This window comes from Lytechinus pictus, chromosome 5 (genome assembly GCF_037042905.1).
Source record: "Lytechinus pictus isolate F3 Inbred chromosome 5, Lp3.0, whole genome shotgun sequence".
Taxonomy (NCBI): Eukaryota; Metazoa; Echinodermata; class Echinoidea; order Temnopleuroida; family Toxopneustidae; genus Lytechinus; species Lytechinus pictus.
The window spans coordinates 5,348,323-5,375,870 of NC_087249.1; the positions used below are offsets into that span (position 1 = coordinate 5,348,323).

Here is a 27,548-nt window from a genome sequence, read left to right on the forward strand (position 1 = left end):
AGTCTCTGCTATGCAGGCGAGACAAAAAATGGTCTAAAAGACTTCAAATAAAAAAGTTACAAAATTTTGCGGCACTACCTTTTTGCGTTTTGGAAATATCACGCAAAGCGTTGAGGGGGGGCATCATGGCCTCCCCCAGTCACATGCAGATTTTCCAGGAGCAATTGTCGCTGGAGCAAATGTCATGGAACCAAGACTTACCCGACAGCAAGCCATTCTCCTGAAGGACAGTATCCCAGTGAGAAGATCTGAGATGTGAAGTCATGTTGCTGCAGTTGTCTACCCTGTTAACACAAAGAAACAATATATTGGTTAAGATTATACTGAATGGCAGTCTTCCTTAACAGCACTGACAACATTTGTACAGTCGGCAAAGCATCTGCCTGTCAAATCCAAGATCATAGGTTCGAGTCCCCCCCCCCCCCCCCCCTCGGCGGATGACTGAAGCCGGCTTTGTGTGTTAACTTGCCACTCCCTTGTTTGATAGATGCACTATTCGCATATGTAATGTAATATGTACATGTAAATTACTTTAAGACATGACTACAGAAAAAACTTCATACATCCGGTCCCTGGATTAAATGATTTGCTCTGTTCAGTATGGGATGATTAGTTAACAATTTATCAACTGGTTCATTTGACATAATGTGTATAAGTTGCCCTGGTTTTGTCTTAATTACATAGTGTATTATTTTTGTTCATACTTATTGTTGTGTTATCTCTACTGTTTTTCTTTTCTCTTCTTTTTTGTTCTTTATTACCGTACTTTGTATGGAAATCATATCTTCCCAGCCTTTTGCCTTTTTTTCTTAAATGTGTCTACGGTGCACTCGCTACAAGCTGTGCTTCAAAGTTGTCACCTCCATTATATTGTAACTTTTATGAATGTCATAATGCTTAGCATTTGGAAATAAATGTTGCTGTATTAAAAAAAAAAAGGTGGAACCCTACAAACCTCTCTGAGATCCCATGATCTGACGGTATTGTCCAACCCTCCTGTCCATAACTTCGAACCATCTGGTGATATATCAATACAGCTTGCCCCGTCAGTATGCCCCTGAAATTGCCTGTAAGGGTTGCGTGATATAGAAATGAAGACAAAAGACAATTAGTGAAGTTCTGAACGGTATCGATATACATGTATGATGAAGAGGAGATGTGCAGATTCATGTAAAGACCAATGGGAGGTGGCTAAGTGGTCTAAGGCGCTTGATTGGAGATCCGGGGATCAGGGTTTGATTCCCAGCATGGCACTTATGCCCTTGAGCAAGGCATTTCATCCACATTGCTGTTTGCTACATGAATTATGAATACCAATGTGTGGACTTGTTTTTAAATAAAGAATGTATTTTTTTTTTAATTAAAAAACATCATTGCCGTCTGGCTCAGCCATTTCTCATTGACGGGATAAAAGTGGGGGGGAAATACTTCAAAATCTAGGGAGTATAACTACAACATTGGCAGTCAAAATCTCTTTCAGGTTGATTTGTAATTGCAAAAGACTTGTGATGGGGTAAATATATCTCCTTTCTGGTAGAAACGTAGTTGTGTTGGCATTCAATGACTTAAAACAAAAACGCTGTGAAATTATAGTGATGTATGTACAAAGTGCTTAACATTGAAAGTTGATTGCACTTCTTCCATGAAATTTACAAATTATTGGTTCCATGAAAAAGCTGAAGGCATTCTTTTTTTTATATAATAAAATTGTTATGACAGCATTAAATTAAGCTAAACATTCACATTTGATCTACTCAACACAAGAGGCTAAATCTACAAAAGCTTTAAAGTGCCATCGACTTGTCGAGAAACAGTATCATGTCAAGTCGACATACGGAAGGCTGTATGTCAACATGGTGAGATACGTTATCTCGCCAAGTCACTTATGAAATGTATGTCAGCATGGTGAGATTTGTTATCAAACCATGTTGACATATAAAAAGTAAATGGCGAGATTGAATTTTACATCCACAGTGTGCACGCACCACTTTCAGTTGGACATTAATCCAGATCGTGGCGTGGACACTGATCAACATCCAAGCGCACACGCTGAGGATTTTCATACGTCAACATCAAGTTGGAAACGAAACCAGGCTACGACATGGCCGTCTGAAGAACAACATGCACGTGTATGTGCTACACAAGAGCTGAATATCACTATTAGGAGAAGAGAGGCATTACCTGACGAGCGTTTGGTTGTGAAGATCCCATACAGCAATGTTACCGTCACTACAACACGAGAAGCAGACTTTGGAATCAGGGCTAATGGCCAGGGCATAACAAGCTGGAGCACTCGACGTCAGCTCAGCTTTGATACGTGGTGTAGCCTATATAAACAATAACAAATCATATAAACAGGTAATATTGCCTGAGTCGATTCTTTTGCGACACTAGAAATCTGCTTGACTTAGAAGAAGTATATAACGCATGTTTTGTATAATCTTCTCTTACAGATTGCTTTATCCCTATTTTACTGTGCTGAAACCACTATCATCTACATGTATCTGATCTGACCAACAGTCCACACTGATAATCTGTCTTGTCCTTTATTTTACAGTCTTGTCGTTTTTTTAATATGTAATTTCTCCATAACATGTATGTATGTTATCATTATCAAGTAAAATAAATGACTTGAATTGAAATGAATTGAATTGACTTGAAATTGCAAATTGCAAATTTGCGACTGAGTGCTAATCTGCTTCTAGAAATAAGGAGTGTAATCTGATCTGTGAAAGCTAAAACTGATCTATAAATTGTAAAATTGGAACAGAACATTTGCCATTGATTGCAACTATTTTCTTGCAACACCCTTTTAGTCATACTTAAATTGTTGTGAAACATGATCTGAGAGTCTCGCTAATCAAAATACAAAAGCCAACCTCAGACTGGTCTCTCATATGCTTTTCACACTGCATTTCCTTAACCCCATACTATCCTTAACCCCATACTATCTTTTTTTCGATACACACTGTCTTTCTTAACCCCATACTATCAGCTCATGAATATTGATGATTTTACCATACAGAGCGTGATTAACATGCAATTTCGACTTCTGTGATTGGCTATTGCTTAGCCCCACTTTTCCTTAGCCCGGTTTCGTTTCACACTGCATCTCTTAGCACTGCAATTGTGGTGCTAGCACCACAATAAGCCGGCTAACCCTGCTTTTTTGCAGGGCCAGATAGTACCGTACTATTTACCGTGCTAGCCCACTTTGCTAAAACGTAGTGTGAAAACGAAGTGGGCTAAGCTTAACCCCGGAAAATTGGTGGGGCTAAGGCCCCCCCTTAGCCCCACCAATTTCCCGGGGTTAAGGAAAAAAAGTACAGTGTGAAAAGCATTTCAGAGAACATTAATAATACTTACTGCTGCTAAATCCCATATGGATAAAGTACTGGCCTCTCCTCCAACCAGGAGCGTTCTCCCGTCTGGTAGTAACTTGCAAGATCTGATGTAGTTATCTCTATTTAGACAGTCTAACTGAGACACTGGACTTCTGTTACCTGATTGGCTAATATCCCACACCTTGACACAACCCTACACACAAAAACAACAACAACAAAGTCTTTCATGTTCATAATTCTCCAAAGTAAAGCCTGGTGCGCACTTCAAAAACTGACAATGCAATTTTTCTAACCAAATCACATTTTGCATTGAATATGAGAGTTCCAAGATACCATTTCAGCTCCCCTCCAAAGCTATATTTTTCCCTCGAGAGAATATTTTCCCTCAGCGCAGCGCGCTTCGGGCAAAATATAATCCCTTGGGGAATATATAACTCCGTCGGGGAGAGGATATGTTATATAGGCAATATCTGTATAATATTCAATCTCTAGGTAGGCAGTATCTGTATGTATATAATGAGCAGGCTTACCTTTCCTCCTGTGTAGACATGCCTGGTAGGATTACTAATAGTCACAGCACACACCACCTCACCGTGATTTAGAGTATTTATTTGACGTGCATGACGAGGTATCCCGGGACCGATTAAAGCGTCGTGTGGGAATGGGACGGGTTGCATTTTACCGTCTGCGCTCACGTGAAATGAATACGCACTGCAGGAAAAGAGATAAGAAGCAAATGAAAATCATCGTGAACTACTAATTTTTTCAATTCTTGTATGATAGTAAAATTACCAAGCTTTTGTAACACTTTCATGTTGTCTTCAAGTGTAATTGAGAAGACAATCTTCTGCAAATTGTGATAGTTATAAATATTTGGTAGTAGACTGGATCACTTTTGTCTATCAATGCAGAAGTAAACAATTAAATCAAACCAAATCAAATCATATATATAATTCACATATTCATGTGACCATTGAACTTCAACAGCCTAATCAATATCTCATGAATCCTATCCGCACTTCATATTTTCTAAACACTTCCTCATTACTTTGAAGGGAGCTTCATAGATCTTCTTCATTAATATGTTTCACAACATGAAAGGACTTGTCGGATCCTGTACCCAACAGAGTCTGTTTTATCTTACAGTTACCATAGTAACAGTGCTTTTAAGCCAATCAAAATCAAAGCAAAATTTACAGATTTGACAACTTCTCAGATGACAAAAGTTGATGAAATGCTCCCCTAATGCTTTCAAGAGCACCTTTCATCATAATGATGGCACTTCATCGTAAATTGGATGCTATCAGAGTCTACAATTGATAATAATAACAATGATAATAAATATAATGAAAAAAATAATAACAATAACAACAACAATAATAATACTACTAATAATAATACTAATAATAATAATAGTTACATTCAGATAGAGCCTTATACTTAATGTTTCTTTATATTGTAATTACTTTGAGTAACATAACTTTTGCTTAAAATAATAATTTTCACAATATTTATACATCTGCACTTTATTTGTAACATACAGTGTATACAAATAGGCAGAAAAATAACTTATTGTCACCTTTATTCATCTATATTAGCACCAATTCATCGACATTTTGTAAATAAAGGAGAAAACAAATCAAGTCATGGGTCCCATGTAACAAAACGTAGCAATTGGTCATACAGTTTGATATTATGACTGATTATGCACATTAATAAAGGCAATCAGTTGATGAGATAGGTCATATGATCAATTAAAAAGCTTTGTGTAATGAGGTCCACGTTATACTTACGGTTTACCACCTGGTATGCCGGGAATTGATGAAATTCTTGTATGCGCATGAGGGTCAAAGGGAACAGGACCTGGATTAAACTGGGGAGGTTGGAAGGAGAAACGTTGAACAGTAAAATAGAGTACAGAAGTGATGATGTCACAAAGATTTTTAAATTTCATTTCTTTCAACTTTTTTTCACACCTCCACAACGCAAGTTTGGTGGGAATCAGTCCATTACGGCCCAAGACGTGGCCGTATGAACACTTATGCCACCCCATTTGAAGAAAGGACCAGACCGATCTACATTGTTTTCAGTGGGCTAAAATTTCATTTACTACCCACTATGTTGGTAGGCATGTAGGGCAGCGATGGAGGCTCTCATGAACAAACAGAGGTGGGAAATTAATTCAATCCACCTGATGCCTTCACATACACAGCACTTCTGACTGCCCCACAATGGCAAACCGAAGAAAGCTACATAATCAACCAAAATATTTTTTTTAATCATGTTTTTATTTATTGTAGGAAAAAAAAACATATATAGAGTGGTAGCTTCATATAAAGACCATCCAATGGAGACAAATGGTCTTTGTGAGGAAGTCTTCTTCTATAAATATTAGATGCATTGATGGAGAATGCGCTTAAATCGGCTCTAGCAAACACCTGTCTATATAGACCACATGTTATGTTTCCCTTGAATAATTTTCCCCATCTTTCACCTCATGAAGTATTCTGTCCATTGCACTCATAAACAATCATAATTTGTATAACATACCATAGGATGTCTGTATGGACCCAGTGCTCCGGGTGAGAGGTTACTTGGCATTCCGGGAGGCATGTATGGATTGAGTTCATGGTTGACTCCACCAGGGCCTGGTAAGAAAAACAATCCAATCACAATCAAACACAACTACTTTGAATTAATCTTCTTCTGCTCCTCAAATCAGCAACAATAATCATTTCTTTATTCATTTCTATACTTTGAAAAAATAAAATATGGATATAACATGAGTCAAAATTATCGATAATAGAATTAATATACGGAATAATTGCCAATTTGCATTTTCAAAATGTTTTTTTTTTTAAATATCTTGTGGTGTTGCCAATTTTTTAGAGTATATAATGATTAGCAGAAGTAAAAATGTTTTTCTCCAGGACCAGTAGCACAGTGAGAATGATATCAACGTATTTGGTACATTTTTCTTTGTAATCATATTCCATGTGTTATTGATGGAATTCAAGAAAATGAGAAACTGCAAAAGTGGCTCCTAGAAAACACTTTGAACTTGATGGTAATTTATTTACTGAGTGACAGATTTCCTGTGCCCATATTCTTAAAAACTTAATAAGTCGTTGGCTTCCCGCAAAAAGGGACTTAGCGTGCACGTGCGAAAAACATACATTTTCCAGAAAACACAAAGTATGTTTTGACCTTTAATATATTTGTGCTTTTAGCAGCTAGTGTATTATTTTCTGTCCAAACTTCCTGACAAAGCAAGATTTTTTTTAAATTGATATTTGAAACTTTATTTAAAACACTCTAAATGCTTTCTAATCTATGAACACCTTACCGGGAAGAAAAAAAGCAATCCACTCATCAAGTTCCCGGAAAAAGTCGCTAACGCGAAATCCAGTTCCTGGAAAAAGGTCGCTAGCGCGAATCGGTCTATGCGTGTAAGTACGTTGAATAAAAAACTGTCTTTTATCCGAAAAACGAAATGCACAATCCAGTTCCCAGAACAAGTGGAACGCCTCTGGCTGTCTCGCCTGCATTATGCAATTCAATATAGCAGCAGTGCTGACTTTGAAAACAGCTATTAAATAATTATTCAAAAAAGAAAACACTCATATGCTAATATAATACTATGTCCATTGACCCAACATGACCTTTGACTGTGATCATGTGACCTAAGACGTGTGCAAAACAATCATTCATACTTGGTTACCCTTATATCTATGTTTCATGAACTACATGTGTACATCCATAAACTTTCTAAGTTCTGATGCCAATTCAACAAGTACCCCTAACACGGCCAAAGTCATTGACCTTAAATGACCTTTGATCTTGGTCATGTGACCTGAAACACACGCAGGATATTTAGGAATACATAGTTACTCTTATGTCCAAGTTTCATGAACTAGATCTATAAACTTTTTAAAGTGATGATGACAATGCCACAAATACCCCCAACATGGTCAAAGTTCATTGACCCTAAGTGACCTTTGACCTTGGTCATGTGACCTGAAACTCAAGCAGGATCTTCAGTGATATTTTCTCTTTCTAAGTTATGACGACATTTCAAAAACTTAACCTTGGTTAAGATTTCGATATCAATCCCCCCCAACATGGTCTAAGTTCATTGACCCTAAATGACCTTTGACCTTGGTCATATGACCTGAGACTCAGGCAGGATGTTCAGTAATACTTGCTAAACCTTATGTCCAGGTTTCATGAAGTAGGTCCATAGACTTTTTAAGTTATGAGGACATTTAAAAAACTTCACCTTGGTTAAGATTTCAATGTTGACGACGCCGCCGCGGCCACCGCCGCCGTCGGAAAAGCGGCGCCTATAGTCTCGCTCTGCTATGCAGGCGAGACAAAAAGGACGCATCTATGTTCATAAAGCACGTTGGAATGTTTTTGCTTATTACATGATAATGACATCAAATTTAGGTTCGAGAAGAAAGTTCATGACATGCTTTTTCTATTTCAGGAAAAAAAAAGATTTTTTTAAAAGAAAATGTTGATAAGTCCCTTCTTGCAGGAAGCCGACGAAGTCTGGTACTGTCCAATTGAGTACTTTGGCCTTTCTTATAATTAGGTCTATTCAGGCTTGTTGGGTGTTTCATAAAGCTGCTGGTAAGATGCAGATAACTTGATGCATGACTGGTGACCATTTCTTGGGAGCTAAAATCAAACACCAATGAAAGTTTGGGTATACCATTTACCACAAGAAAGTGTCATCAGTCATCGTAAAGTCATGCATAAAATATGAAAATCTTTATGAAACTCCCCCCCCGACACAGTATCAGAACCTACCTATACTTGGAGGTACTTTGTTTACTGGAGGCTTGATACCCTGTGCACTGCTGCTAGAACCCGGCGTTGCAGCTCCACTGCTCGTCGGCGTCTCTGATTTCGGTGGTGCAGGCGATCCCGGCCGTTTATCATTTTCATTCTGTTCAAAATTAGAAATGAAAACATCCAAAATTCAAATAATTTAAAGCCATTAATTAACATTGATTAACATTTATTCAAAACATTGCAGAATGTTTTTGTATTTGTTGTATTTAATATTATACATGTGGATGAAAAAACACTTGAGAATAAGTGGAGCGCCTCTAGCAGTCTTGCCTGCATTACGCGATTCAATATAGGAGCAGTGCTGACTTTGAAAACGACTATGGAATAATTAGTCACAAAAAATCATTCATATGACAATAAAATACTATGTTCATTGAACCTAAATGACATATGACCTTGATCATTTGACCTAATGAAAACTAACCATTTAAAAAAGGTGCTAAGGATTCTAATTGTAACACATGCAATATGATTGAGATGGTGTTTTGGTCAATTAAACAATTCATTTTCACTTTTTGAAGCACTAAATAATGACTTTCAAATTTCAGGGCTTAACTATTACAACATATCACAGACAAGGGTAACAAATTGGACTTTACAACAAAGACATTTTAAAGTCAAATCAATGCTAACCATTGCCATTAAACCATGGTTTGTTTTTTTAATTCACAACACAATAAAAGAAATAAGATATCAACAGTGGTTGATGATTGTGCATTGTTTGACCACAAGATGGCGCATCATAGCTAAATACTACATGGAATCAACAATTACAGTCAAGGTTGGATTTCTCAACAACATGGACTGGGGCCTTGTTGGCATGATTGCAAATGGCTGATATAGAGTCAGTCTTACTATCTTGGTCTATATAACAGCAAAATGGTGGCCGAGTTGAGAATACTACTAGTGGTTTGTGTGGTTTTTCCTAGAATTATTAGAATCTTACTTCCTGCGGTTTTATGACAAAGCATTTTTTTACTGATAAAGAGTTTGGTCTGAAATCTGTGTGATTGTGAAACAATAGAGACTTTTCGCAATCGTGACGGGGACGGATTCTTTGTCGAAAAATCAGGGAATCAAAACAGCGGTTTCGTCCTGGACTCGAGACAAATGACATATTTATAAGTCTTCGTCAGCTGAGAATCTTACGACGATCAACTGTCCCAGTTCACCAATTTTCGACAAAGACCTCCACAGCTGTCAATTGTGATTTGACAGGCATTTTCAATAGATTTACTATGTCGTAGAATCCATCTCCATGGCAATTGCAAAACTCACTAATTGCTGATAGTGTATTCAGACTAACTCTTGGTTGGGGGGGGGGCAAAAAAACAAATTTCTGACAATTGGAAGTCTTTGTGGTTTGTATGTTAACAAAGTCCGGATGTACAAGAGTGAGAGGAGACCTCTGAACTTTATGGCCCTTATTCTGATATCAGCTTAGACCAAAGTCTAACTCTGTGCTAAAATTATGGGGAGCCAAAAATTCTGTTTATATTGTATATTTCTTATGTTTACCATTTTGTTTCCATTTCCTTTCATAATGTAGAAAAATGCTTCAGATATCATTCCCAGACAGTTCTGAATGATTAAAGTGTCAAATGAGTTAATAAATTGGATGTGTACTGTTAGGGATTTTGTGCTCCAATTGGCTCTCCATATTTAAACCACAACTTTTAACCAGGGTTTAATTTAAACCCTAGTTCAGAATATGGGCTTATACATGTATGTCTTTATGGTGGCATACACATGGATGGTGGAACTTGTGATTGGTATGGCACCAAACTATGAATAGGAGAGTCAAGATTAACAACTTGTGTTCGGTGTTTTTTGTGTGGTAGCAAATAGACGGGCAATGGCAGTCAAGTTCGACTTCCTATGGTTTATATTGTAGCTAAATGTGATTCTTAGTAAATTAATAATGTTGACTACTTGTGGTTTTGTGGTGAGATAAAAGATGCATGATTATCACGTTGTGTCTACCACTTGTGGTATATTTGGGAGCAAGTCTGATTAATAGTTAGTTGATGTTCATGGACATGAGGTTTTTTGTGGTGAAAAAAGATGGATGGTGATGATTAATTTGATTCTACCTCTTGTGGTTTGTGTGGTACATGTACATCAAGTCTGTCTGAGAGTGAGTTCTGGTTTTTTCTGGTGAAGAAAGATGGATGATTATCAAGTTGTGTCTACCACTTGCGGCTTGTTTGGTGGCAAGTCTGAATGAAAGTACATTGGGTTTCACTACTTATGGGTTTTGTGGTATCAAACTGGGGATGAGAGCAAGTTGATGTTTTGTGTGTTTTTGTGGTGGTACATATTAAACGGGTGATGGTAGTCACGCATGCCCCTTGTGGTTGGTAATACAGCAGCCTCTTTATAAGTGAGTTCCCTACAATATTTGGGTTTTTTGTGGTGGCAAATAGACGGTCAATGGCAGTCAATTTCTACAACTTGCGGTTTATAAAGTACCTTTATAAAGGAAACCAAAACCCCAAAAGAGAAGCAATCTTATTGAAGAGTAAAACAAGAGGAACAATTTAAAACAAGTTTCATCAAAATCGGTTATGAAATAAGCAAGTTATGGGCGTTTAAAAAGTCTTGTTGTACTTTCTATGGGGATCCTCAAATTGGCAAACATGCTTTAAAATGGCTGATTTTGTGGACAACCCTCCATTTGTTTTGTACACAAATTTTCATATTTTCCCCTTTATTTTACATATTTCACATCATCTCCTCCTGACCTTGACATATGTGGTGTGAATTTTAGTTTCCCATATGTTACATGTATGCTCAGAATGAGGCAATATGCAATTTTAAAGAAAAATTGTATACAAAACAAATGGAGAGTTGTCCACAAAATCAGCAATTTTGAAGCATGTTTGCCAATTTGAGAATCCCCATAGAAAGTACAAGACTTTTTAAATGTCCATAACTTGCTTATTTCACAACCGATTTTGATGAAACTTGTTTTAAATTGTTCCTCTCATTTCTCCTCTTGGGTTTTGGTTTCCTTTAATCTGATTGATAGTAAGTCACGGTTAACTACTTTTGGTTTTTGCAGAGGCATATAATTGGATGATGTCAGTAGAGTCTACCAATAGTGGTTTGTGTGGTACCTAGTCTGAATAAGTTGAAGTTCTCTTACATTGTGATTTTTTGTGTGTGTTGAAACAAAGATAGATGATTATCAAGCTGTGTCTACCATTTGTGATTTCTTTGGTAGCAAGTCTGAATAATAGTGAGTTGAGATTCACTTCTTGTGGTTTTCTTATGGTGCCAAATAACTGGAAGATTTGAGGTTGGTTTCATCACAATTGTCATTTCTATGGAAACAAACATGTTGCTATAAAAATAATGCTGATATGATGTCATTATTTTGTATATCGGTTTCAAACAGGAAATCCTTGCATAAGATATTTTTCAACAGGATAGAGCCGAAACTGAATTTGTAAGAAACCACTGGAATCAGAACTTTCATAACACTTGAATCTGTGAAAAACCAGTTTCCACATGGATGAATGGTTGTGAACTCCCACATCTGTTATCTTATGATTAGTATTCTAAAAACTGTTAATTTTCAGTTGTTACATCATACATGTGGATTGTTTTACAGTCATACGTGTATATAAAAACCACCCGAGGTAGACAAGCATAGTGATCTTTAAAATTCGGTGGTCTTTAAGTACAGGTTCTTTTAATGCAGGTTTCAATGGGCAATTCTATTCAAGGTAAACTTAACTGTCATGTTGGTGCAAGAACGTCTTTAGCAAACATTTTCACACACCGCATTGGAGCAAAAACGCCCTTACGCAATGTACTAATGCATGCTGCTAAGGGCATTTTAGCGCGCATACGATGCGCGAAAGTATGGTGTTAAGGGCGTCTTGCACCGACGAGACGATTTGTGGTCTTTATCGACAGGTGGTCCTTCTACACAGGTGGCTATTAAGACAGATTTGAATAAGAATGGATAATTCTTACTTACCTCTCTGGGTTTTGACTGTGGTGAGCTTGCACTTGATGCAATACTGTTGGGCGTGCTAGATCTCTCTTTCTTTGCCCGGTGCTTGTCCATGGCATTTTCTCTCTCTCTTTCTCTTTCTCTTTCCCTTTCTCTTTCCCTCTCTCTCGGTGACATTTGACTACCATTTGGAGCAGGTGATGGAGGATTCTAATAATAAACAACAATGAAAGAATATTCTTTAATTTTTTTTCATCATTTGAATAAACCTGCTTGACTACATCAATAAATATACACAAATAACGTACAGATGTGAGAGTGTTATTGAATATGCAACGTACTCAAGGGTATTTACAATGTCCGACACCCACAAGGCACTTACACCAAGTGCTTTGCATTACATTGTGAATACTGCAACACCACTAACATCACACATTTACAAACCTGTGCATTATGTGTTATAACACAGGTCAGTAATATGAATTAATGGTGGAATTCAAATTCCTCCTAAGTGCAAATTCTTGATATGAATAATTGAATTTCTTGATATTTGATGTTGCTAACAACAGGCAAATTCTTGATAAGAAGAAAAATGATTATTAAGTCAACATTTGTTTGCTGAAATGTCCAGGGATTACAGCTTCTTGATCCGGTTCCATGACATTTGCTCTGATGGAAAATCTGCATGTTAAGCCAAACATAAAACCTAACCTCCAAAACTAAATCAACCCTAACCGTTATATTTACATTGTTCTGAACCAAAAACTTGATTACTATCCCGGGGGGGGGGGGGGGGGCAGTCAAAAGTATTGCTGTACACACGCGTGGCCAAATTGTTCCAAACACCCCCTAAATGAGTTTTTCTCTGTGTGCAAAATAACCCCCGAAACAAGTTTTTCACGGGCTTTATCTACACATTTTGGCCCCTAAACAAGTTGTCGCCAGAATATGACCCTGGGGAAAAAACATACCCTAAACACATTTGGCTAGTCTTAAAAAAAAAAAGCTTTGGAAAAAAAAATACCCTAAATACGTTTGACCCTGCGATTGACCATTGACCAGTCTTTCAAAACTACCCCTTTTTAAAAAAAAATCGGTGTTTTTTAAACCCTTAACGAGTGCACGCGCGTCCCGCGTTGTTAAACTGAAGAAGAAAAAAAACACCCCTTTGAACGCTTTTTTTGTCACGCGTGTATACAGCAATATATTTGACTCTAACCCTATGCCCTAAGACAGGAGCACAAATGCTGTGTCACCCTTTATCCCCATGCAAGTTTCACCTCACATGGGTGATTAGTGAGATGTCCAAACACACACACTTTGCTGACCAAGACTTCCCATTCAAGGACACAAAAATGTGAAACCTTTGAACTTCAGGGGATAAAGGGGGGGGGATAAAGGGATTATGAATGTATTCACAGATTATGTCAAGTTTTAGAGTAATCCTATAATCCTCTCATTATGGTTGCTATAAGGGTGTTTGATTCAACTCTGTGACACCTGTAATCTCTCTCCATTGTTCTCATAATAGCCTCACTATTTCCTACATTCTTAGAAGCATTTCAATGAGTATTCCCCAGCTATTTGGACCATAGTATCTGCACTTTCCATTCCATTCAAAGGACAAGTCTATTTAATATACATTAGGGCTTAACCCTATCTAGGCCGGGGTATTTTGGGAGTTCATACGCCGGGGGGAGGGTGGCCTCCCAGGCCCCCCCCTTGAGATCTCGGCCGTCGACCGCGCCGAAAATTGTTTGTCTGGGATATAATCTACAAAATGGTATAGTAGTTTATTTCATGCGAATTGTTATTAAGTAATTATGCTAATTTATGCATAATTGAATTGAATTAAATTGAATTTAGTTTCATACTTCACAAGATAGCAAAATAATAACATAATACAATTGAGAAATACATTTGATTACATACAAAATACAAAATATAACATGTATAATGGCAGTAAATAAAGTGAAATATGAAGGAACCTGCATAAAAAGCAGAGCTTGTAATGTCTGCAGGTTCCTTAAAGTAATTATGAAATTAGTAATCAAGGAGATCGGACACTAAAAAAAATCAGACTACAAAGGAAAAACCAAAGATTAGCGGAAAATCGCAGGGTAAAGAATGAGAGGAAAAGTGGACAAATGTGAAATAGAGGGGGGGGGGGGATGAGCGAAGAATGAAAAAATTCAAAACTAGGCAGTATACCTTTAAAAAGGTTCCAAAACCTTGGTCCTTCAAATACAATTGTTCTTTGAGCAAATAACGTTCGAGTACGTGGAAGGTGAAATGAGTCCCTTTGGAGGGTTGGATAAGAATGGATGAGGTCGTTTCTTTGAAACAAGGAAGAGAAAATTTCCGGTAGATCATCTTTTGAAAGTTGAAACATGAATGTACCCAAATGAAATTCGTAAAGATCATGAATTTTCAGGATTTTATTTTTTATAAATAATGGATTTGTGTGTGCATAAAAGTCAGATTGGTTAATCAACCTAATAGCCCGCTTTTGTAATTTAAATAACATTTCTAATACCATCTTGTTTGTATTACCCCAAGCCAATATACCATAATTTAGTCGTGATGAAATGAGAGTCATATATAAGTTTAATAGAATATAATCAGGAAAAGAGAATTTTAGCTTGCTTAAAATACCGATACTTCTAGAAGTCAATTTACACAAGTAATTAATGTGACACTTCCAAGACAAATTATGATCGATATACAGCCCAAGAATTTTGGTGGATTCAACCTGTAATAAATTTACATTATCCATGACTACTTGACCAGGTAAACTTTTAAGAGAATTACTAAAAATCATAAACTTGGTTTTCTTAACATTAAGTGACAACTTGTTAGCTCTAATCCAAGACTGGACTGATTGAAAGTTCTGTATTTAAAATATTAAGTAGTGTATGTGGGTCACAGTGAGACAGAAAAAGACTAAAATCATCAGCAAACAAAATAAATGACAAAATGTTGGAAGAATTTTTAAAATCATTGATGTAAAGAATGAAAAGTAAGGGACTAAGGAGTGATCCTTGGGGTACTCCGCAAGATATTGATTTCAAACTAGAATTTATACCTGTATAAGAAACAAATTGTTTACGAGAACTGAGGTAGCTCCTGAACCAATCCAAGGCCTTCCCACGAATACCATAATGTGATAATTTATATAACAATATATCATGATTGATCGTGTCGAAGGCCTTGGAAAGGTCCAGGAATATACCAACAGTGTGCAATGACTTATCGACGGCACATGCCACCTTATCAATAAAAGAAAGTAAAGCATGAACAGTTGAATATTTTTTCCTGAAACCAAACTGAGAATCACATGATATTTGACAGTCGGTTAAAAATTTGATTAAGCATGAGTACATTATCTTTTCTAGTAACTTTAAAAGGGAAGTGAGAAGTGAAATTGGACGATAGTTGCAAACTTCTCGTTTATTATCTTTTTTTTTAAACGGGTATAACTTTTGCTACTTTCATATTACAAGGAACAACGCCATTTACTAATGATAGATTAAAAATATATGTCAAAGGTGAGAGTATTTCATTAATTACCTTTTTCAAAAGGAAATTTGTTATACCATCACTACCAGGACTCTTATTACATTTTGAATTATTTACAATATCTTTAACTTCGTATTCGAGTATAGGGGTAAAGAAAATAGATTGCGGATTAGGATTTTTTTTTTAAGATGTAAATTCTCTATCAGGTTCAGGGATATTCATTGAGAGGTTAGTACCAATTTGAACAAAGTAATCCTTATACAACTCGGCTATTTCAGTAGGATCTTTGATAATTTTCCCGTTGTGTGAGATTTCTTTTGTTGGTTCAGACTTTTTGTCTGATCGTAGGACCTTGTTTATCACTCTCCACGTACTCGAAATATCGTTCTTGTATTTGTTAAATTGGTCAGAAAAATACATTTTTTGGGCAAGATGTAGGGAAGTTGTCAGTACATTATGATATCGAATATATTTCCTTTTAAGTTAATCACTATTGGGCTGTTTCTTATATTTGCAAAATAAATTGTTTTTATGGTTGATAGACTTAAGGAGAGATTTAGAGATCCAGGGGAGTCTAGGTGTCTTTTTATATGTGGAGCGGGAAAACTTCTTAAGGGGGATTGTAGCGTTATAAATAGACATAAAAAGATCCAAGAATTTGTCAAAACAAATATCTGAGTCTTGAATGTTATAGATGATACTCCAGTCGATCTCATTTAATCTCTCTCTAAATCTATTAGTATGCGAAATCATACTTTTTCCTCTAACTCCATAAATAAAGCTCCAAATGTTCTATTTTTGGCGTAGAAACTCTTTGTGATGTTCTTAGCAAGTTTACATGAAAAAAATTGTGATATCAGATCAATTTCTTATGTATTATATTGTTTTTTGCAATTTCTTATGTATTTCTTTGTTTTTTGGACCCTTTATTTTTCATTGTTTTTTCAATGAAATTCGTTGGGGACTCTAAGATCATAAACAGCATAAATACATACATTTAGACCAGCAAAACTAAAAATAATCATACATTTATGATTTTTGGTTGAAAACACAATTTACATTGACTTTGTACTCGAAATCACGTTTTTGAGCAATTTTTGGTCTGACATGCACTTACATAACGTTGCGTAATTTCGGAACCGTGTACCCGGGTGACGCAAAATTTGTCTCAAAAGTTGCGCAAGACTTGAAAGTGAAAAGTCAGCGAGCAGCGCGGTCAAAAAAATTTGCGCAGCGAAAATTGAGGGGGGGCCTTGGAGGCCCCCCCCCCCAGCCTATATAGCAGGGGTTCTCAAACTACGGCCCGCGGGCCGGATCCGGCCCGCGGAGCTTCTCAATCCGGCCCGCGAGACTCTGCTGGGTTTTTTTAATCACTTTTAAGTCACAATATGAAACATAGCTCAATATGATTACATAGTGTATCCATGAAACCGTAATAAAAGTAATGACAGTCAAATAAATTTGACTTTTAAACAAAGTTTAGTGGAGTATTTTCTGTCTGTTCGATCTACTTTCTTATTAGATGACCAGCGCTGTTCTCACCATGTTTGGATGTACAAAATACAGGTGCGAAAGTGCATTTTCCACAATGAACATTTTAAAGAACTAACTCATACTGCAGTACCTTGACAGGGCCCGCGGAACGGTTTTCGAAGTGGGGAGGGGGGATGTGGCCATGCAAAAATCACAATCATATGGTTATTTTTACGTTTTTGTATATGGTTTTGGAAAAAGTGGGGCGGGGGGGGGGGGGCTTCAGCCCCCCCCCCCCTTCGCGGCCCCTGCTTGACCAGTGAACATTTGCACCAATGCATTCGTCTGGCAATTACACCTTTTGTGCCAAGGTTCAATCAACTTGTTGCTGACAGTGTCACTTTTCCCACATTGAAAGTGATTATGAGACTGACATCCTTGTTAGAGTCTACAACAGACATGCTCTATTATTCAATCTACTTTTACTAAAAAATTATTTGATACTTCAAGACATTATCTGTCTCCCCAATACCAGGTATGTATAGGTACAATCTAGATTCCTTTTAACAAAGTACTACAATTTTGTTATCATTAATATTGACTCTCGCTGTATTTTGATTTTTTTTTTAATTTTGCCTGCGTTCCATATGAAACTGTTATAAATTTGTTGGATGTTGGAATAAATGCTCCCAAAATAAGGGCCAGAGTGCACAAGAGAGCATCTAGGGCCCCGACCGCAATAGGGTCTTTGCGCTTCGCGCACATTTTTTTCTAAGTAATCCACTTCACCCTGGCCCTTACAGGTATACTTGGAGTCTCATCTGGCCCTTCAAAGAAAAAGTTTGAGAACCCCTGAGGTTAAAGTGTGGTATAGAGGGCATACAGGTCTGTGTCCAATAACACAATGCTGACATTTTAAAAGAATAAAACAAAAATGCCCGCTAATCACAAATTGATAAAGGTCACTTCTCTCTAAGCACCCCACCCCCAAAGAAGATAAATAATTATAATAATAAATGAATCAATCAATCAATTAATAAAATTTCATTTCAATTATTGGGGATACAGGCACAAAATAACTTTTCATGTATTGCAATACAAAAGTATTTTACAAAATATAAAATAATCATACTGATACAGAAATTATTATTTTTCTTTTAATTCTGTAAAAGAAAACTGTAATGCAACACCAAAATTGAATTGCAAATGACCAGAAAAGTCATGTATAACAATTTAACAAACAATTGGTGATTACAAGATTACAATCATGCTTTAATACTTGAGCATTGAGAATATCAGTTGGAATCAAAGCGGGCATGGTTGAAAAAAAAAAGAAACCTTAGGCTTCAGTCACAACTCAGAGCAGCGGAGACAGATTAGTAGCCTGCTCAGGCGCCGCTGGAATTTTTATAGGCATCGCCCAACGAATTTTGTAGAAGTCGAGCGGGCTTTAAAAATAATCATCGGTGGCCGAGCAGTGCCCGGTCGATTACCCATTCCTCACGGCTAAATCTGGGTCAAATCGGGGAACTTATCTGTTTGGCGTTCAAGCAGTGATTGGCTGACAACCCACCAATCCCCGGGCGGGAAGTAATCGCCCGGCCGATATTTTAATTCACCAGGAGATAATCGACCAAACTCTGACCGGCCGGCGACTGGTCGGTGACTGCTCGACAGCCTTTGATCCGAGTTCTATTTTTTACCTAAACCATTCGAAGGCGACCGCTCGACCACGTCGGCGCCCAGACCACCTGGGCACCGAGCTAAATCTTGAGCAGTGACTGAGCAATGCCCCCAAAACCAGTGGTGCCCGGACGGCCGCCGCTTGGTGCCAGGGTGAAATTGGCAAAAAAACTCGCCGCCTGCTAATTTTGGGGGTTGTGACCGTAGCCTAAATCAATCATAAAAAGATAGAACATGGAACTCACCTCATTAGCAACATCAACAATGAGATTATCATCACTCTTTTCACAGTCACTGTCCTGCAAAAATATCAAAACAAAACATTAATATGCATTGAAACATGTATACATGTAATATCATCCAAAGGAGGCAATTTAAACTGATTTTTCTTGTTTCTTTCAAATCGTGTGTTTGTTTGGGCTTTTTTTAGAGAGAGATGGTATTCATCTTCGTTGGCCAGAACACTTTCAAAATATATCTCACTTTAATGATTTTCATCAAACGTTCATGAATTCTTTTCTGCTTTTATTAAAACCAACTCACTTTCAGGGTAACCCTAGCCTAATAAAGCTGCCTTTGCAAAGTAATGCTCAAAATACAACTATGCATTTTAACAAAATAATCAGCACATTTTAATAATAATAATATGTAGCACCGATTATCTAGTTGCCTATTAAATAGCATCATGTGACCAAACATATTCACACTATTTTGTGACGATGTTGAAAATGAAACGCCCACTGAAGAAAATTTATTATTCCGTGACGTCAATAATGGAATAGTGCACTATTCCATCATTGACACAGATCATGATCTCTCGGGAGCACCGATCAGCGAGGTGACTCTATCAGGGAAGTCCTGTGAAGGGACTGCGCAGGCACAAATCCATGTTCAGCTGAGCGCGTGGCTTCAGGAAAAGAAGATCAGTCAGCGCAGCGCGTTATCTTTATTTTGATTACGATTTTAAAAAGATGAACTAGATTATCAAGATCCAATGTTCTAACCTATTAAATGTAGGATATAAAGCAAATATACCAGGCTTTTATTTCGAAAATATAGAGGGAATTATTCATCCTCGGTTGTACTGGCAAAATTACTATTTAAATAGTAATGCCAGTCCAACCTCAAACAAATAATTCCCACTATACTTTAATACTCAAAGCCTGGTATATTTGTATATTACCCCAGCTGTAGCTCCAGCTGCTAAAAGGTGCTTGGTGCATTCAGGTAATTAATCCTGCCTGGTTCCCATTCACCTCACCTGGGTGGAGTGCAGCACAATGTGGATCAATTCATTTTGTGAATTCATATTGTTACGATTAAATACACAAACATGAAGCACAAATAAATACACTGGTGTGGCCAATTTCAAATAAGGCATGGGGGTCGATTGAGGTTTCAAACCAATCATTCTGTCATGAATGGGTTAAGTGTAACTTACCCCTGAATCCTTGTCGTCTCTTTTCCGCTTTGGCATGTTTTTACTGCTACCCTCACCATGGTCTGAGTTTCGGTATTTATCTGAATTACGATCCATTGGAGAAATCGAGTTCTGATTAAAAGGAAAAAAAAGAAAACATTCAACACATTAATTTTCCTTGATTCTCCTGCTAAATGTATAAAATTCAAACTTAATCTAAATACATGTAAGGTCTACAATCAGATTTTATGGGAAGTTCTACATCTAAACATGGCTTAACTTGATCCAAGGATATTGGCTTTGGATGCTCTGCTAACTGGCATCAATGCACCCCTCATTAGCCTTGCAAAAACTCTGGTACCCTCCTTTTTTTTCAATTTTTCCCCATTTGTTCTGTATTATAGGAAAGTATCCAATGGAAAAGTGGTTCTGCCCTAAAATGATGAAAATTAAGACATGGGTCGCCTTTCATATGGACTTGTTTTTTAGTATCACATGCACAATTTCAAGAGCAAGTTAATTATCAGCCAATCAGATTGAAGGATTTCAGTAGCTTTTAACATTTGTTGTAAATCTGTGAAGTTTTATGAAACAGGGCCCTGGTATAAGGTCGAGTGACATCATAAAAAACAAGGCAAAAGCGATTTTGTGTCTCGCCCACTTACGAAAATAACCAGAAATATTGTAATTTGCGAGGGCACGCAACAGAATTGTATCGAAACTTCATTGTGAAATGACTGGGATGGAATAACATAAGAGCATTGCACGTAAACTTTACTGTTGAAAATGACCTTTGACCTTACCATGTGACCTCCGACTGCAACATAACATGCAGGTCGCATAAGTACATCTACCATCAAAGTTTGGTTGAAAAGTGACTTACGGTTGCGGAGTTAGGTGTCATAAGAGAGTCTTGCATGTAAACTTTAACGTTGACCTGAAAATGACCTTTGACCTTACCATGTGACCTCTGACTGCAGCATAACATGTAGGTCCCCCAAGTCCCTCTACCATCCAAGTTTGGTTGAAAAGTGACTTACGGTTGTGGAGTTATGTGTCATAAGGTTTGTGACGGACGGACGGACGACGGAAGACATTTGGATCCCTAAGTCTCGCCTTTACCTCTGGTGGGCGAGACAAAACGATTTTGCATTCCAGTATTTGTTGATACAGTGTACATATATATCACACTCCGAAGGAGTATGATAAAAAAAATCCACAGGCCAAATAATTTTTCAGGAATTGTTTCAACAGGGGCTTGTATTGAGGTATGATCACATGGATCACATGGATATGTGTTACTATACTGGATCCTTTGAGCTCCAATAGGCTTCCCATAATCAAAGATATAACTATGAATTCAAAGCACAGTTCAGAATACAGCAAGTTTTGACATATACAGGTAGATTCAAAGACACCACCTACAATGTGAGGAATGTACATGTATGCATTGCAAACACTTCTAATAAAAGCAAACACACATTTCCTCTAATTTCACTTTCTTTACCATCTACCCCCCCCCCCCCCCCGACTTCCCAAACCTTGTTAAACTATGGACCATGTTGTTGTGTTTTTTTTTTTATATATACAGTGACTAATTCTTGCGCCATGACAAAATATTTGACCCGTACGGATTGACCTCTTACCTCTCACGAGTGACCTTTAATATGTGAAGAAATTCATGCCATCAAAGTTAAGAGGCAATCACACAAATACCGTAATCAACACAAAATTTAGTATAAAAAAAGTTCAACCATAATTTTCAACATCTGTCTGAATGAATATATTCATATCATAATCATTATTACTGATGATGCACTTATTCTGCATAGGACTACAGCACTTTAAAAAATGAATCTAATTATATACAATCATGTAAATCTTAAGACTGTATGCATGATTTGAAGATTACATAATGATCATAATCAGACAATACTTGTTAATGGATTGTTTAACCGATTTTAGCTGAGTGGATTTACATATAATTACAAGACGTCATATAATTAATAATCACATGCTGTGAAGAAATTAAGGTGTTAAATGCTGATTTTATCTGAAGAATTTGTGTACATGATTCACAATAACTGCGTTTTTAGAAGCATGATGAAAAGAGTTCTGACTGATTTTGCATTTATTTTATCACGATTCCACATAATTAACACTGAAAAAAATGTAGGTTATATTTTTACATCATTAAATGTAATCTTGACCTTGTAACAAAAGAAATATATAATCCATCATATCAATCAAAATGGAAAGTCTGCATCTACATGTATGCCAAATGATGAACAAACAGTAATAATCAATTGAAAATAAACATAATTGTATAATTTCTCTATGTTCTATCCTGAACAACCTCTAGTACTTGATAAATGCATTTATAAGAAATACAATCTAACAGTTAGGAGCCACTTTCACAATTTGATCTGGGTTACAATGAAAGAGGTTGTTTCTTTAATTATTAATTCACAGATGGCATGATAATTAATCTCTTTCTGATGCCCTTGGATCAAAGGGGTGTAACCCAAATGCAAGTTTTCAGCTGCATACTCCAATGAGGGCAGGGAAAGAGCATTAAAACACAAATCAAACATTTTCTAGCAGTCACCAAGATTGAGATTAAGGGATGATTAATGTGTGACCTCGTCAATCTATCTTAACCAATTGCATGATGGGTAATCTCCTGATCCTCGAGCTTCAAGTGTTTTCTACGAGACGTCTTCTAGTACTAGCCTGGGTCGTCAATCAACGAGATGACAAGGCAATAGAAGGCAAGACAGGGAACGACGACGACGGGCCACTCCCAAAAACATTGACATGTAGATGACAAACAGTAGTGTGGAATCGTGACACCCACTCGAATCATTCACAAGTTGTGACTTTGAAATCAAATACAGCACTAAATGTTATGTATTCTTTCAATACAAGGAACATAAATGTAGTGTACATCCTTAAGAATAGGATTCAGTAACTTTAATAGGCTCATCAAATATTGTTTATGGTATGTTTATTTCCACATAATGTGCAGGGCCCCAATATCAACTTTGCTATCCAAGGTAACTTTCTTGAAATCCTTGACTTCAATTAGCTGTTGAGCACTGTTGCCATGGTATTTGCCATTGGATGGCAAAGTTACTACAACAAACTGTAGCATAATTTATGCAAAGGAATCTGGTATCATATGAAACAGCCAGGAATACAAAGGCTCAAATACATCATCTATCAAGATGAAATGATTTACAGATATGATAAATTATCCTCCTACTTCATGCTTTGCTTACTACTGTATGTACATACATGTAACAAAAAACACACATATTCAGTAGCCTCAACTCGTTTGCTGCATCATTATCACAACTTTGAAATAACCTTAAATTTTGAGTAAATTTTTAATGTATGCATATTTTCCAGAGGCAGAATGAATGAAAGCTTTTGAAATACACATTGCATACTTATTGTACATGAAATACAGGAGTTACTTTTACAGACTCAAGTGAGTTCTAGTATTCCATGTTATATTAGGAGAGAAAGAAACTTGTTATTTCAGGCCTTTAATTTCATGTTTTTAGGGCAAGGTCACATTACAAATGGGGAAAATGAAAAAGGGTGCAACATACATGTACATGTATTGAAGGCTAATGAGGTGGGCATGGAGGGTGATAAATTAAGTTACCGGTAAGTCCTTTTATTTCAAAGTAATTTATAAATAATTTTATTAATAACATTCATTTGATACCTACATGTATAAATAGCACAATCAGGTGTACTGGTAGTAGTTTAAACATCCCAATTTGACAATCTCATAATTGCACTCTCCATCCCTTTCAAAATATAATTTAAAAAACAATTACTTGAAATGGATACCATTCTTTCTTAACTCTTAGTTTTCTTGATGGTCATACATGTATAAATTTCCTTTTCAGATTTGAAAAAGAATTAATCTTGTTACTTAAATATGGTGTAAACATATATTATATCAGTAAATTATCTTTGACTAAAGCATTTCAAACTGCCTACTCTCATCTCCTCAGTTGAAAATCATTGCACCCAAGAACTACAAGGATTCGATCAAACATACAGACAGACACCTCACACACATATAAACATAGTTGCCAAGCAATTATCTATACTTACCCTCAGATCTGGACCTACATGAAGAAATGAAAGGAGATGAGAAAAAAAATATAAAAGAACATGATGGGAGAAATAAGACAGAAAATTCTTTCTCTTGATATTGCTTCTGTCATATTTTTTTTAATCTAAAACTGCAAAAGAAAAATACATTGTATCTTTCATTTGATTAAACAATGTAATCACAAAAGATAAATGATGAAAAATTCAAGATATTTTGACAATGGGAGAAACATTTAATATCCATGTTTACTGTGTTGCCTCCATTTTAATTCATTATCATTGATGTTATAAACAATTATTTTTTTGTGATACTTTTCACACACGCACCTACGTGGTGCATTTTAATTTCATTTAAATTCATTATCATTGATGTTATGATTATTTAGTGAGATACTTTTCACACACGCACCTACAGTACATGGACAATATGTAACCTCAAATATTTTGTTAAAAACATCACCCTCACATCATGCGATACAGCTCATTTCTTCAATTTATTCTCTGAATTATATGAAATTTACTGTATTATGCATTATATATGCAGTGTCTTGTACTATCTATCAAGTGAATTTGGCATGCTATTAAAGATATACAATTATAAATATTCACAAATGTGTATATTTATTATTTACTTCATGCATGTACATATACATGTATGTACATAATGTATGCTACATTGGATGCTGTTTATTATCATTTCCGCCTTTATAAATATGTCAATTTATCTACGACCAAGCACCATAAAACCACCACAGAGTCACACTGGTAATTTCAGTTGGAGCTTATCAATAATATTTTTTTGTGAGCATTGTCAATTTTGAGGTTAACAATTTGAATATTTTTATTGGTCTTTTTTTTTCCTGGAAGACCATACTGGACCAATTAATCTTTAATTGATTTTTTTTTTAGAATTTGTGTTAGTTATTTTTGTCTTTCTTTCAATTTTGCAATTGGATTATGTTGTTAGTTGTAGTTTTTTCTTCGTTCTGAAAACCCCAAATATTTGAATTTACACTTTTGATCTGCTAAAAAATTATCTACAATTCAAAACAGGGTAAGCTATTGCAATGATACTTTCCAATAACAATTAAGAGGATGCGCTTAATTAGTAAATACAATTAAACATTGGAGGTAATTGATGACTTCCATGAAAATTCTATTGAGTTCTAATCTTCTATTTGTCACCTTCGAACAATAGTGGGAGAGTCAGAATGCTTCAATAGACAGACAAACTCTAATCCTATATTTCTCAGACAATCAATATTTTATGGGATGAACAGTCTCTGTAAAAGAGGTTTAGGATCTTCAATGAATTATACCTCACTTTAAAGCTGATAATCTCCCCTTTCAAAATCTTTGGGGTTTTTTTTTTTGGGGGGGGGGGGGCGTCATGGGGTTGTTTCACAGAGCCATTTATAGAATTAGGCATGACTGAATGACTGGAAAGTGGAATTCTGAAATTTAGCTGAATTTTGTTCGGACACTTACGAATAAATTATAACTGAATTTCAAATCATCCATTTAATACTGAGGAAAAAATATTCAAAAATATACCTGAATATGTGTTTAAAAGTAGAAAAAAGATATCGATCAAAATCTGCATATTTCCAGTTCAACTATAAATGCAATTCATATTAACTCCTATCTTGTCATATCCAGTTGGTTGTAAGATTTGTTCATAAGATTATGCCTTGACTTGATGAACAACTTTATATAACGCCCCACGTCACGTCTAGGGAGCGTTTTATGAACCATCCTGTTAGTGATTTTCACTACAAAACCTGCTCTCCGCCAATCAGATGAAAGGATTTCAAGTAGCTTATAACAACAGTCACTTAAAATCACAACTATTTGTCCCATGAAAAACTCCCAAGTAATGAGTAACTACATGTAAATACATACTTGTTATGGTCGTCTTACCTTTATCTTCTTTTGATGAGGGTAGTGACTGAGCTTGAGAAGTCATAGCATTAGTGAGCTGCAGAAGACCCTGAGACATGCTGCTTGGGATGCCTGGTATCCCCCCAGCACCGGGGTGGGGCGGCATTGGTACTGGAGGAGCATGTGCATGGGGAAGAGGGTGCTGCATGGCTGCTTGACCCTGGGGAAAGAGAGAAGGAAAGGGGGGGGGGTCATCAGTTAAGATAGGCTCATCAAGAATTGATGGTAGATTAATCACAGGGTCCTTATTTCCCTCGGACTGGCATAAAAAATTTAAAGGCAGTAAATCGGCAGTTCTAGTGGAGACATTTACTGATGCTATGAAGGTTTGGTGAGAGTATATCGAGAAACAGTGAAAAGCTCTACTCCTCTATATAATCTGCTGCTGATAATTGTGATTATATTGCATAAATTACACAATAACTTTGCAATGTGAACATGGTCAGCCATTTTGTATCCCACGATACACCTTAACTGTAGCTACATGGATTGTGCTAGAGCAAATTTTAAGACTCTTCAAACCACACAAGGTTGTAAACTTCTTACTTCCACTGCAACCGGAAGATATTAAACACGAATATAAAACAGATTTTTTTTTTAAAAACAAGTTCATAGAACATTTTACCTCATGACACAAATACATGAATACCACCAATAAACTGCCCTTAATTTCAATATTCATTACATATTTTATTTCTGGAGCAGCTACAATTAAATTAATAACAAATTAACAACCACAATAACAAAAATAATCACAATACCAGTAATAATAATGATAATAATAATAAATATTTTCACAATGTTATCATGACTACCAGTTGTTATGTCATTTTCAATTTACTTACTGAGAAGTGTGGGAATGCAGACTGTTGCTGTAAGTGAAAATAAAAATAGAAAAAATGTTTAAATAGAAAAAAAGCACTTTATGTTGATAGAAGGGCATGCTAATTTACCAAAGAGAAAAAAATATATTATTTAGAGTTTTTTCCTTACTGTTGCTGTAAATGAAAATAAAAATAGTGAAAAAAAACACTTGATTTTAACAGGACATGTACGGTATACCAAAGAATCATCATCGAGAACAAAAAATATCATTTAGAGGCTTTTTTTTCCTTACTGTATTTAAGAGGGCAAGTATGCCTCAACAAACACTAGATTTGAATGAAAGAGAAGAAACAAATAGAAGTAGGGGAGACTGGGGTTAGTTTGA

At 36.3% G+C, this 27,548-nt stretch overlaps 1 protein-coding gene across 1 annotated transcript in view; it reads right to left on the reverse strand.

The window, feature by feature from the left end:
- LOC129262521 (transducin-like enhancer protein 4) overlaps positions 1-27,548 on the reverse strand; it is a 57,902-nt gene that overhangs the window by 7,938 nt on the left and 22,416 nt on the right. Inside the window, exons 7-20 of the mRNA XM_054900648.2 lie at positions 27,184-27,210; positions 26,318-26,498; positions 24,398-24,411; positions 20,285-20,395; positions 19,089-19,142; positions 12,193-12,378; positions 8,160-8,298; positions 5,895-5,992; positions 5,138-5,217; positions 3,875-4,055; positions 3,367-3,537; positions 2,182-2,327; positions 956-1,067; positions 202-284 (exon numbers count right to left, since the gene is read on the reverse strand). Of these exons, the coding sequence (XP_054756623.1) occupies positions 202-284; positions 956-1,067; positions 2,182-2,327; positions 3,367-3,537; positions 3,875-4,055; positions 5,138-5,217; positions 5,895-5,992; positions 8,160-8,298; positions 12,193-12,378; positions 19,089-19,142; positions 20,285-20,395; positions 24,398-24,411; positions 26,318-26,498; positions 27,184-27,210 (1,583 nt within the window). The remainder of the gene's footprint in view (positions 1-201; positions 285-955; positions 1,068-2,181; positions 2,328-3,366; positions 3,538-3,874; positions 4,056-5,137; positions 5,218-5,894; positions 5,993-8,159; positions 8,299-12,192; positions 12,379-19,088; positions 19,143-20,284; positions 20,396-24,397; positions 24,412-26,317; positions 26,499-27,183; positions 27,211-27,548) is intronic.